Source organism: Alligator sinensis, unplaced genomic scaffold (assembly GCF_000455745.1).
Source record: "Alligator sinensis unplaced genomic scaffold, ASM45574v1 scaffold213_1, whole genome shotgun sequence".
NCBI lineage: Eukaryota > Metazoa > Chordata > Crocodylia > Alligatoridae > Alligator > Alligator sinensis.
The window spans coordinates 532211-546072 of NW_005842019.1; the positions used below are offsets into that span (position 1 = coordinate 532211).

General features: G+C 40.5%; 1 protein-coding gene across 2 annotated transcripts in view; it reads left to right on the forward strand.

Moving 5' to 3' along the window:
* The window catches only part of EGFR (epidermal growth factor receptor), a 91806-nt gene that overhangs the window by 2700 nt on the left and 75244 nt on the right, over positions 1 to 13862 (forward strand). For both annotated transcript variants that reach the window (XM_025202324.1, XM_025202325.1), the window contains exon 2: positions 13290 to 13441. In XM_025202324.1, the coding sequence (XP_025058109.1) occupies positions 13361 to 13441 (81 nt within the window). In that variant the 5' untranslated portion in view covers positions 13290 to 13360. The remainder of the gene's footprint in view (positions 1 to 13289; positions 13442 to 13862) is intronic.

The window sequence follows — 13862 nt, forward strand, 5'->3', positions numbered from 1 at the left end:
CAAGGATGCTAGCTAGCCCTGTACTGGAGTAACTTTGTGCCCAAGCCACCCCCTCTGCAGCATAATGAGCTGGGTCAGAGCACTCCAGGCTGGCAGGCTGACCCCCCCCAGACCTCTTGTCAGCTAGGGCTGCTCCGACCCAGCTCAACATGCTGCAGTCCTGGGTGCACGTGCAAACATGGCGCCTGGGAGCAATAAACTCCAGTGCGATATGTGCTGGAGTTTATTACATTGTATTAATTTCACGCGTAGATGTGCCCAGTTTGGTGAAGATCAATACCATAGTTTGAACAAAGGCTGTGTGCACAAGGGCTGAGTAGAGGACAATAAACAAATAAGAGCAAGCACTTTTCCCCCAGGTACCCCTAGAACTCTTGGAGCAAATCACCCAAAATTCATGCCGATTAAGCTTGCTACAAGCATCTGCAAGCTTGATCAGTAATGATTTATTATTTTCTTTCAAATGTGGTTAGAAATATCAACTAGAAATTGAACCAAGATGCAATCCCAGTGGGAATTCACCAAACTATCCCCCATTCCATGGTTATTCCTTATTAAAAAATATGTTTTGAGACCTTTCAGTAAGCAAGTCCTTTTCAGTGTTAATAATTTTTGAGGTATGATCTTCCAAGTTCAATGTGTGACCCATATTATATTCTCTGTTCCTCGATGCATGACTTCACCTTTGGCTGTATTAAAATGGATGTGGTTCATCTGAGTTCATCTTGCCAAACTATCCATATCAGTCCATGTAGCCAAACTGTCCTCCTCCAGCAGTCATTTTATGTTTTTCTCCGGATGATTATTGAAAGTGTTGAATGTCATTGTCCCAAAAACAGATATTTCTAAGGGACCCAACTAATAACACCTCTCACAAGATGACGACTCGCCCTTTTCTTTTTTATCCTGGGTCACCCTGTTAACCATAAAACTGTTGGGTGTGGCTCACCACCCCATCAACATTTTGCATTTAAAAGTAACAATACAATGTTTGTATTGTATTTAAAAATACAATATAAAAGCATACAATACCATACAACTTTACTTTTGTGTGGTGCATTAAAAATAAAAAAATACTATTATCAACAAACTGTACAGGGTCAAGTTCACACTGCAGTATTACCCCAATCCATGCTAATGTGAGAGCAGAATTTAAGCATTGATCCAATTTCCATTGAACTCATTGGAAAGACTGCTGGTGACTTCGTGGGTGTTGTTTTGGCCCCTTGTTTGTAAAATAAACCAAGCGTATTTGTACTGGGAGGGAAAAAAAGGAAGAATAAGAACGTAAAGAAATTCTACTGGCTGGTACTTGAAAACAAACAGAGAGTCGGACTGTAAGGCTTTGTTAACTGCTGTAAGAACTGTTATATCTTTGCCTTGAAGAGACCCTCCTGGTTCTGTATAACTATCTCCCACATTTTGCTTGAAGCCACAAAGGCAACTTAAAATTAGATCTAGCTGAAAATATTACTCTCGCACAAGCAAATATAAATAAGAAAGCATCTGGGAAAGTTTTCCTTTTAATATGTATTCTTTTTCTCCACTGTGGTGGGTTGGTTTTGGAGTTGGTTTCTTGCAATTACAATTCCTAAGTAGTTTTTAAGAGCTGTCATTGTTTTTCCATATTATGTTTGAACATCTGAATTAATCTCAGTGGTTGCAGTACTTCAAACCACACTGTTTGAAAGTAGACATAAAGCAATCATGTTAGGATATTTTTTGTGATGTTTTAAATTATAGGATTTGAATTTGTGCTAAGATACTGGTTTGGTTCTGCTGTGGCAGTGTTTTCATTACCCAGATGCTGTTGTCATTACAGTCCTACTAAAATGAAACTTATTTATTTAGGTGGCATTTGTATTTGTAACCACTTTTCTCAAGGGAGAACATCTGCTATAGTCTGATCAGTATTTGCACTCTTGGTATTTTTTTTCCTACTCCTTTCATTCGTTTCTGAAACTTCTGAGATCAAATTATAGCAATTTTGTTTCTGGTAACATGGGGGGTTTTTTTCCCACTGAAAGTCTTAGGCTGAAATTCAGTATGAAAAAATACAGTGCAGAAATACAGAAACTTGCCCTATCCCTAGGACAGCTGCTAGATACTTAAAAAACATTGGTTGTACATAAGTAACCAGTTAAATAAACTGTACTGTCTTCACAGCCCTCCTTTCTAACCTGAAATCCCAAGACTGCCTTTACAGCACAGCATCATGTGCCTCTCACTTTGTCAAGGATCACATTGTTCCCCTTGTCAGATCTCCCACTGTACTTGCTTTATAACATTAATGCTAATATTTTGATCACCTTACTGGCAGAAGCTTGGAACAGCACATTCCTGGTTTCTACAGGAAAGTACTGCCAGCCTTGATGGGTTATATTTTCATGTGGGTCTCTCCAGAAAGACCAGCTTTCAGGTTGTTTGAAAACATAGCCCATATTTAGGGTCAGTCTGTATTTGGCTCACATGCAGGTGCAAAGAGTTGAAAGTGTGAGGGTGCCATAGTAGGAGGAGCTTTGAGTTCCTGTATGGGCCAGTGTCCTTATGCTCCCCTGCCTATGAGTACAGCTGCATTCATGTATTTAAATAGATTGCACATTCTCGAAGGTAAGAGGAATAGAGGTGTATGGTATGGAGAGGACTGTCCTTTCTTCTGCACTGACACATGCACACAGGCCAGTTTTGGTGTGCCCACTAATGGAAGAACAGGGACTTACGCACTGCCCCATGTATATCAGATCTATGGTCCCTCTTTGTGCTGTCCCTCGAGCAGCAAAGTTTCCGACTCCCTCCTGCCCAGAAAAGTGCCTAAGTTTTCACAGCCCAACGCTTGGTTTGAGCTGGTTACTGCAGTGTCTTGTCAAAGCAGGATAGCAGTGCAAATGTTATTGCACTATGGGAGTCATAACACTATTCTGACAAGATTTCCCTGCCTACTCCCAGGACAGATCGTAAAATGTGTTGATTTCTGGGGAAGTGAGGTTTGGTTTGGTTGGGTTTTTTTAAGGCGTCAGAAAACACGGACCTTCCATTTCTCAGATTAGACCAGCAATGTACGTTCACTTGTTCTTTTCTAAGTACAGGTGCTTGAAGAGGATCTTTGTTTTCACTGTTGCCTTTTCACTGTTGTGAAAATGAATAAAGTCTTGTTACATGGGACTTTAAAACCGGACAGAACAGCAGGAAATGGATCAAATCACCCTTTGAAAGGGGCAAAAGAGATGATCTTTTTGCCTTTCTCTCTGGAGATAGCAGTTCCCAGTCATACAGTGTAGAGAAATAGTGTCATGTCATAGCTCACTAACCAGATAAGCTATATGGCTGGATACTATGATTAAGCATTGTCTTTGCTGCTGTTTGTACTGGTAACGTGATACTACCTGCTCTTTCCACTTCACAACAACATATTGATTGCATGTACTGTGGGGTGGGCCTTTGCAATGAAAGAAAAAACAAATTGGGGGTTCCTCCCATCTTTTTAACCCATTCACTGGTGTGTTGGATGTATCCTGTTCCCTGAATATCTTGTTCTACTGCACCCCCATTGTTCTTTTTAGCAATATGAGCTATTCCCTCTCTATTGCGCTATCACTGATTTCACTGTGGGCACTTAAAAAAAAAATAAAAAAAATTGAAAGCTGTCATTTGTACCTGTCTCCAACTGAGCTGTGCTTCCTTGGGAACTTATCCAACCCCATAATGCCAGCTGACATTGCTTCTTCCATTTAACTGTTGTACAGCCAGTAGCAAACAATGCATGCACTCATTTCAGCTATGGGAACTCTCCCATCTTAAAAGTGAAGTGTGGCGAGCAGAGGTCAGGCCACAGGCTGAGAGCATCTGTGTGGCCTTGTATAGTCCTAATGTGAAACAGAACTTCAAAAGTGTTTTTTGCTTTATCCTTTCCACAAGACTTAGATTTGGGTATGTGGGTGTGTGGATTTGGCTCCTTGTTTTCAGTTGCTTGCTGCTTTCTAAATAATTTTCCTTTTCTACAGGGATCCACTAAGCCTAAAGATGATTTTTTCCCCCCACTTATAATTTAATCAGTGGTTTGGAGTGGTATGAAGATGAGGGATTATTCTTGCCATGCTGTTCTAAAGGAACTGCTGTAACTTGCCTTATATGCCGGATCAAAAGCCTATGAAAAGTCGTTTCATTGACCTCAGTGGGCTGTGGGTCAGGCCCTGTGTGTGAAACTTTGGCGCCATTGGAGTCTGTGGGAGTTTTGCCGCTGACTTCACTGGAGCCAGGATTTCACCCTATGCACGTTGCTCAAATACAGCCAAAAATTTAAATCTGTACAATATTTTGTCTTCTGGGTGGAGCAGGTTTTGGACCAATATGCATATAAACCTAAAACAAAAAAACACATTCATATTTTTTCTTGTTTTTTAAAGGATGGCACTAGTTTTAAAAGGAGGCTGTCTCAGTCTGGCCTCCTTTTTGACACCAAGCACAGATATTTGCACCCATAAAAAATGAAATAAATATGGCTAGCTAATTCTGTGGGCCCTGCCATAATTCATTACAAAACATGTACCAAACAAACTTTAAAAACCAGTTCAAATTGTGGTTTCCAGTATGGGCTTAGTATTGTGGATTTGAGGAAGCAGTGTGTATGTGTGCATGCATGTGTGCCCAGATGTATAGGTGCACACAGTATTATAAATAGATACATATATGGTGGCTTATTCCACACACACTCATGTTACTCAGCATAAAATGTTTCCTTTTCACTGGTATTTTTTTCTTCTTTTCTTTTCTTCTTCCCACAGCTCAATTAAAGACTTGGTCACATTTTGCTAGGACACACAGTGCTTTTAATCTGTACTGTCCTTCACCAGCAGCTCTGTGTCTAGAACAGTAGCCTTGGAAAGATACTGTTCTTGCATAGAATACCAAAATGAACCAGAAGCCAAATTCTGCATGGGGTTTAGGAAAAAAGATATTTATAAACATAGCTGCTGGTTAGGAAGGCAGAATATGCTCTTCAGCCCACCACCCTGCAATAAAAGCTGGGAACAAAGAAGAATAAATTGAATTGTCTCGGTCAAGTAAAATGAGACACTGGATGATGCGCGAAGTAAGGAAAATGACCTGTGTGTGTGCATGAAATCGCCTTGTTGGGTTATTATTTTGGCATGTGTCAGTGCTGAATATAGACACACATAGCATACAAAATGTAGACTTAAAGATTGTTTTCACAGCAACCCCAAGGGTTTTTTAAAGCCCTGAGAAAAGATGGACAGCAGCGTTTGCACTGCTGTAATTGGGAAATTTTAAATTGTGTGTGTGTGTTTCTCACTTCAATCAGGGCAGCAGCCAGTTATACTACTGGGGACCAGTTTTAAAGTGTGAATTTTCATGTCTGAAGTGATCTCTCTCTCTCTCTCTCAGGTCTGTTAGCATTATAGACATCAACTTCTTAATTGGGCGTCTGCTTTCTGCATCCCTGCATACCACTGGCTATGGTAGCTTTAGAAAATATATTCACAAAATGATTTGGTCTCTCTGCTGTTTTTCATATGCCCTTATAGCTAGCAGTAATTGGGAACCTTGCTGACATTCTTCCATAGGTCATGGACCAAAAGGGCCCTGGAGACTGGAGTTAGGCTTGCACCCTTAGCCGCACCACTTTGGGGTGAAGGCTGAGGCACTGTGGTGCAATGAAGGGAAACCTGCATTTTCCTGGTTCTGTGGATGGGTAGACGAAGGAATTCAGCGTCCAAGGTAGTCAGCTCTGTGCCTTTCATCAGCACTAGAACTCCATGGATTTATATTTCAAGGAAAATGGATAGGGTTATACAATATAATTGTCTTTTTCTGACTGTTTCAATTGCTGCTTGTTTAGGGTGCTGCTGATTCCAGCTATGAAATGCAAATTTATCTCACAGCACATAGGTCTCCTGCCTGAGAGTTAAACATCCGTTATACTACACCTGGCACTTCTGATCATTTCAATGATCTCCATGCACATCTGCCTACAAGAGCTGGATTTGTTCAGTGTTTGCTTTGGCCTCCACTTATTAAATTTTATTGACAGTCACATTTTGTGCATATTGTATTTACAGAGTAACTTTAATTGCCTGCCTAAAGACGCAGGTAACGTGGGTACTTATAAAAGTACAGTGTGTGCTGGGGGGAAAAAAAAACGCCATAGGGAAACAGAGTAGTTTCCTATTGTATAGCCCCTGTTCACTTTTGAGTAGGTCGAAGGCACTTTGGCTAAGTAGCCTCGTTATCTTTATTTGACGGGTGTGGTGACTGAATCTCAGCCAAGTGAAGTAGCTTGTATGTGATCTGAGGTGGCCTGTGCAGCATTGAGAACAGACCTTGGACACCCTGACTTCCAATCCTGATGTAAATCCAACAGATCCAGAGGTGGATCCAGGGGGGGGCACTGGTACAGATGCACCCTCCTTTGATCCCTGCTCCACCCAGACTTTAAAACCGGTTGCCTAGGAGGTGCAGCAGCATTTCTGTTCAGACAGCAGGGAGGGAATCACTTGACTTCATGGCTCATGATCATCTTTCCAATTCCTGCTAATCTCTTTCCATTCCCTAGGTCTTAACGATCTGCTATCCTCTTTAATAGTCTTGGTGTTTCATTATTTGAGCTATCCGTTCTTTTGCAGTTTTACTCTGTTAGCCATTCCAGTACCTCTCTTCTGTTTCACAGCCCTGCAGACTGTCTAGCTGTAGCTAAACACCTTATCTCAGGTGTATTAATATTAACTCTGATTTAGAAATGACTTCCAGTGAAGTACTGGAAGCACTGTCAAGATGCTCAAGAAAGCTAGATTTTATACTGTGAATCTGAACAACAGATATTTGACTATAATGATTACAAGACTAATGACATGGTTTTGTTTTGTTTTTTGTTTGTTTGTTTGTTTTTGTACTATTTTGACTTTTATTTGCCTAGTTTGTTGGGTTTTTTAATCTTTATATATTACCTAGCAGATTAATATACATTCCAATAGTTATTTTTGCGCTTTCTCTAATCTTAAACTGTATAATATGGTGCTAGCCCCCTAGCATATTAGTAACACTTCTAGCTTCTCTTTAAGTGGAGAAAAATGTGTCGTGTTAGATGTGATGATGTACCACACTTTATGCATCCCCCTTTTCAAAGTCCTGGATCTCCCCATGAGCAGATTCTAGTCGCCTCCTAACAAGATACCTCTATCTCTAAAGCATTCAGAGCTGATCATATTTCTGTCCTGTTAACATTTTCACATGAAAAGGAGTCTGTTTTTGTAGAGATTAGCCCATGCTACAAAGTTCAGATCTAGATCTGAACTTCTGTACTGTTTGAGGAACGTTCTGACCCGGGGTTTTGATTTGGAAACACGTCTAAGTTTGTTTGCTGCCCTTGATGAATACAGTATACTTCAAGCATTTAGGATAAGTGCAAGTTTACACATGTGGGCTGTGTAGATACATAACGGTATCTCAAAAGAGATCAATACTGTCAGTAACCCTTAACATTGCTTAATGTCAATATTACATGTTAAAAAAATACAAATGGGATCAAAGTCTCCTATTCAGTGAAAAAGAGCACAGCTATGCATTTTCTTAGGGATTAACTTGTGTTTCATTCACCTGCATGCATCATGGGCACTAATTGCATATGTCTCTCTCACTCATTGGGGACACTTAGGGACATTGTCTGTGCCATCGTAGTTCACAAGTCCACTTTTCGTGGGCAAGGAGGAATTATAACCCAGACGATGTGGATTATAACTCTGTTATAATTGTTTTTCAAAACTTTTTTTAATAGTTTGCAACTTTCTTTCTTCTTGGTCCAAGACTGATATTTTAGAATGGGGTTGAAATGATAGTATTATTTTCAGATTATCAGAGGATCATTTTTCTTAGCATGTTGAGATTAATGGCACTATTCATAAAATGTTACTAAACCATTTCTTCCTTAAAATCCATTGCATTTGGGGAATTCTTCAACACTGTCTTTTTAACTTGGTGTGTGGCCTTGGAAGCCGTGTGTGTGTGTGTGTGCGCGCGCGCACTTGTTTACCCTACATTAAAAAAACTATGCATCTGAGCCTCAGCTGGTATAAACTAACGTAGAGTTTCAAGGGTTTCAGTAGAACTCACTGCACTTACACATAACTCTGGATCTCTCCCTGTATCCTTTTGTGCAACCAGAAGTCAGGAAGAAACTGCTACAAGACAACCCTAAATTCTGGCCATCACCTATGAACATCGATTAAGCCCCTGAAAAAGCACCGACCCACTCCTTATTTTCTCTTTTTCTCATGCAGGGAGCTAAATGTATATGCTTTTGGTTGCTGCACTGTTGTGTGGTCCTGTACTGCCTTCCCCAGCTCCCCACCCTGAGGCTGATGGATTTGTTTCAACACATGGTTTATGACCGTTTTCACTGAGACTTGTCAAAAATGCTGGGAAAGAAGCGGGTGTGGCAGGAGAATGTAGTCCTTGGGCTCTGGCTTCTACATTAGACCCTGACTAATAGGTGTTGAATAAGTGTGAAGCCCATCCAAAACACAACTGCTGGAAGGGAAAGGAACTTTTGTTTTCTTTATCTTGAGGTTGTTAGGGGGATCTCTGTCCCTTCCCAGTTTCCTTGTTTCTGGCCTAGCCTCAGCAACTTGGATTAGGTAGCTTGTTGCTTTTGCAAGATCTATCCACAAGAGGGAAATGAGAAAAAGATATTTATGAGCATCATTGCTTCCCAAAGAACTCTCTACAGCTCTAATAAAACCAAACCATATCTTGTTTTGTTCATTCTGCAACACACTCCTGAGAGTAACTAGCAGGAGCAGCAAATAAAGAGATGTATTTTACTGTAGATTCAGGAAAGCCACTCATAGTTGGTTGGGAACTGGAAAATTTTCCTTGTAACTGTTAAGGGGGGGAGCGCCCCCCCTCCCCCCCCCTGCAAATTAAGTGAAACTGCATAACTATATGCAGAAACTGATAGGCTAGGTCTTCCTATTTGTCAGCCAAGATTGGTAAAGCCCCCAAAAAAAGAACTTTTATTTGATAGACATATAGCAAATAGCTTGGTAAAATTATAGACTGAGATTTTGAATGAATTTTACCAGATCTTGTGGAACTCCTTCTAGCCAAAACCTATGAAAATAAATAATGCATTTCATAGAATGTTAATGCAAATAAATAGAAATCTTCAAAAGATTATCAACCTACTGGATAGCATCTGCTGTTTCTGTGGTTGATTTAACTAGTGATTCTCCACCTCTTGGCCCCCGAGTTAAATGAGTGGCATTGAGCCAGCCTGCATGCCTGGACTGGGCTTCACATGCCCAAATCGGGCCCCATGTGTCAGGATTGAACCTTGAGGCACTACGCTGTCTCTTCTCACCCTTGCGCACTGGGATCAGGCCTTGGTAACCCACCAAGCCACCCCACCCCCTACCTAGCCTTGCACATCCAATCTATTACATAGGGCCATACTACCCTGCCCATGGGGCTCCACACACGGTCTGGAAATTTGGCACCTGGGCTGGAGTGCCACTACTCTACCAGCAAATTTTTGGACTTGTGGGTAGTCCGTGACTACTTTGGTCAGTGAACAAAGGCAGGATCTAAAGAGGGAGTCTTGTTTGTCAGACTCAGATCAGTGTAGGTGGATCACATTTCTTCACTTTTGAGGCTAATCTAAACTTTATTTGCATTTGATAATTTGTATTTGATTCTTAACATTAGATTGGCTCCCTATGGTCATTTATACTAGCTCAGACCCCTGACTCTTTGTGAATGTGTTTTCTTTGTCTAATTGAAATATTTCTAACAGCTTAAGCAAATCCCTTTACTGCCACTCTGTCCTCCTGACAATGACAAATGGTTCTGACAGTAGTCTCCCATTAATGACAAATTCTCCAGTGCAGCTCAGTAGGTGGCAGTTTTTCCATCTTTCCGCGTTTGTAATTTGACCATAATGTGGCAAGAGAGGCTTCTTTTATGACTCCTGTTGATAAATCACCTTATGCTTGAGCCAAAAGGAAATGTTTAATTGTGTAAAAGTTTGAGACTCCTAATATTTGAAATCATAGTTGAAGTATCTTGACTAACTTTAGGGTTTTTTTCCCATCAGTTGAATAAATAATAGATTTTGACGCAAATATGACAAGGGTCATAGATTCCTTTTGATCCTCCCGCACTATGTTGACATAAATTAAAATATTTTGGCTGAAAGACCGATCAGAGTTCAGTAGCATGCAGCTTAGACTGTTTAACTGAAGTCCCCATTAAATGCCCACCTTTGCCAGCACTTGACACACAGTGATCTCATGTTTTGCAGTATATTTTTATATTAGAATAAGAAAAAATAAAAACTGTGGAATAAAAGGTATAGTAAATATAGATAAGTGTTCTGGCATATGTTACCAATGATACCATGGTGTCCATTGCACTGGGAAATAACATGTTTAATAAATGGTTTTGCCAACTGACAGCTTTCTTTTTAGTTCTGCATTACTAAGTTATCTTCTCCTACATGGGGCCTTGTCACCTGATGCATTTATACTAGCATAAAAAAGAAGCAATTTTCATAACAATTTACACCAGCATAGGTGTCATGTCCACTTCTATCCTGGGCTAGCTAAGGCAAATAAAGAGTTAGGTGCTTTTAATGGGATGGTGCTGTAATAGTGTCTGCTGTGGTGGCTACCCAAGGCTAGTTGGTCATCTGTCTGCTTCAGGAACCAGTGTCCTCCCTCTGTTGATCTCTCACAGACTTCGGTTTTTTCCCTCACTTGTGTCAATAAATAATAATGTCATTAATTTTTCTTCACGCGCACACAAAGCTATTCTGTCACTGTCCCCTTGAGATTAGGGGTCTGCTTTTCTTTGCAGTTACAGATGGTACAAAATAAAGGCCCGGTTCTCCCACTGAAGTCACTTCTTTTATACCATTGGTATCTGAACTCGGAACCAGCCCTTGATCATGGCTCACACTGAATTGCTCTAGTATTTGAATGTATTGTTCTGTGTGCTGCACTTTCACTTGTAGCATAGCAGAGATGATATTTTAATGTTAGCTATTTAAAAATAAGCTGGAGAACAATTGGATGAAGGCACGGGGGGGGGGTCCTCCTTTTATGTAATACTGCGTTGAACAGTTAAATGCACTACGTTATAGCGTTAACAAAGCATGCCATGTACAAGTACTTGAAGTCCCGTTCCTTTGTTATGATGAAACATACTGGTGCTAATTTTTGACAGTTCCTCTAGTTTTTCTAAAAGGGGACAATGCAGTGTTAGGCAAGTACTAATTTTTCTATCACGCCACCATAAACCTACATAACTGGAGCATTCCCCTATGTGGAGGTTTTTGCTTCTCCGTTGAGAATGCAGACTTAGGCATCATTAACTACATGTGTGCGCCAAAATAAAATGTGTCAGGACAATTCCCATATACGTCAGGCATCCAGATGCTACTGCAGCTACAGCTGTCTGAACCCTGAAGGGTCCTGTTAGCTCTGGGCTGTCTAACTGAATCATGCTGTTTCAATTGGCAAGAACTGGCACCAAAGCAACCCTTCCTGGCTCACTTGGATATATGGGTTTGAGGACTTCAAGCTTCTCACTTCCTCTAGAGTTCATGTATGCCTCCTGCCCTTACCAGATACCCAAGCATCTCATGGTCCACACCTCTGAGTGAGGCCGAACCGCACCCTTTATCTTGTCTAAATCAAGCAGCCTCCCAGTAACCCGAGAGGAGCCTCAGTCTGAAAATTTCCTTTGAGGAGAGGACTTTCTTCCCTTTCCACAGAGCTTAGTATAATACGTTTGCTACACTGGCCACAAGCTGCCAGCCACGTGAAAAGGAAACTGAAAGAAGACTTGAGATCCTTAAGGGTATCCTGTCTTGCAGGATACAGTTGTTAGAAAATGCGTGAGTTCCTAGCCAATGCACTAAGTGTTATTAGAGTTGAGCAGTATCTGAGGCTGGCAGCAACAAGGCTGAATTATGGTCACAAAGCCTCCTTTTAAGAAGCAGGAAAAAATTGATGGTTCTGAAGTCTTTTAGCTTGCACCAGTTATCCTGCGTTGGTACCATATAGTAACTACAGTGGTATTGCTGTGGGGTTCCATGCCTCAGTAAATTAATAGAGACCATGTTCTCTTACAAATAAAATGCAGATTACTTTTTTTTTCTTTTTTAAATCATCCATCATAAAAATACAATCTGGGGTCTGAAAATCATGCTGGATTTTTTTCTTTACTTTATATCAGCACCAGTCATAGATTGTCTAGATCTAATTATGTCCTTTGGTTCCCCAGGTGAAACACTATTAGTTTGCCTTGTGATATTGCACAGGTGTAAGTATGAGCATAATTTAGGCTGTAGATTTATTTTTTCTGAGGATAGTGGATGAGGGAGACTGTACGTGATGTGATAATTTGCGGGTATGTTAATTTAAGGGAGAAGATGCCTTATTTTCTCCCTTTGATATTTTAACGTAGTGGTCCTGAGCTACAAGAAAAATTCATAGCATCCATTTTAGTCACTTTGCAGAACAGGGTTCCAATTAAATTGTTTGCTGGTGACAACGTGCGATGAAGTGAACTCGGGTTCACAAAAGCTTGTATTTTCTCTCTATATATATCTTATTTAGTTAGTCAGTCTATAAAGGTGCATATCTGTTTTGCCTTCTGTTAAATCCATGGCCACCCACCAGGATTTGGTATATGTAGGTCACAAAATTCTGGAAGATACTTGAATCTAGATCCCCAAATAACGAGCCCTTGTTTCAAGGTTCTTTGGGTAAATGTGATATCTTTTATTAGACCAACTAAAATAGCTGGAAAAATTGTTCTTTGCAAGCTTTTGGGTACAAATCCCCTTCTTCAGCAGAATGGCTGTCCCTCTGCCTAAAGAAGAGTTTTTGTACCCAAAAGCTTACAAAGAACAATTTTTCCAACTATTTTAATTGGTCTAATAAAAGAAATCACATTTACCCAAAGAACTGTCTGCCCATGTCCTTAGACCAACACAGCTACAACCAACACCCCTGAGTCCTTGCTTTAGCCTTACCCCACCACAAAAATGCAGATGATGGAGAAATATTCCCAATATTGGTTTGCATCAATCTCTACTCTTGAGGAACATCCCACTGAACTATTCCAGGAGATGGACAAAATATTGATTGTGTTGTTGCTTTTTCTGAAAGTTCACACAAAACGCTTTCCTGATGATGTGATATTTGTAGAGTTGGACACAAACACTGTATTGGTTTATCTTTTGTTTCATGGAGCTTTCTTTCTCTCACCAGTATGCCAAGGAACAAGTAACAAGCTGACACAGCTGGGGAATCTGGAGGACCATTTCATCAGCCTGCAGAGGATGTATAGCAACTGTGAGATAGTGCTTGGCAATCTGGAGATAACGTATGTGGAGCGCAATTATGATCTCTCATTCCTGAAGGTTAGTGTAGTTAATCATATTACTCCAATCCAGAACACAGACAAAAAAACACATGCCTATGAGATTGGCACAACTTCCTGAAATGTTTAACTTGGTTGGGATATTTTTGCACAATGCAAAGTTACTTGCTTATGGAATTTCACTGTGCTTTGAAGGTGAGATATGTATGAAATGATGTGCAAAGTTAAGCACTTTTCGAGCACACAGCTGCTGTCAGTTAGACACATCAGAGACTGGATATTTGAAATACCTGCATGCTGTAGGAGAAGCCATATAGGTAAATAGCAATTTTGAGCTCCAAGCTGTTCTGTAAGGCACTTTGAGGAATGATTTTGTAGTGCCTAATGAGCTGAGTTTCTGCCAGTCAACCACTGCTTAACAATAATGCTTTTTAAATTGAAAGTTGTATTGCACCTCTTTC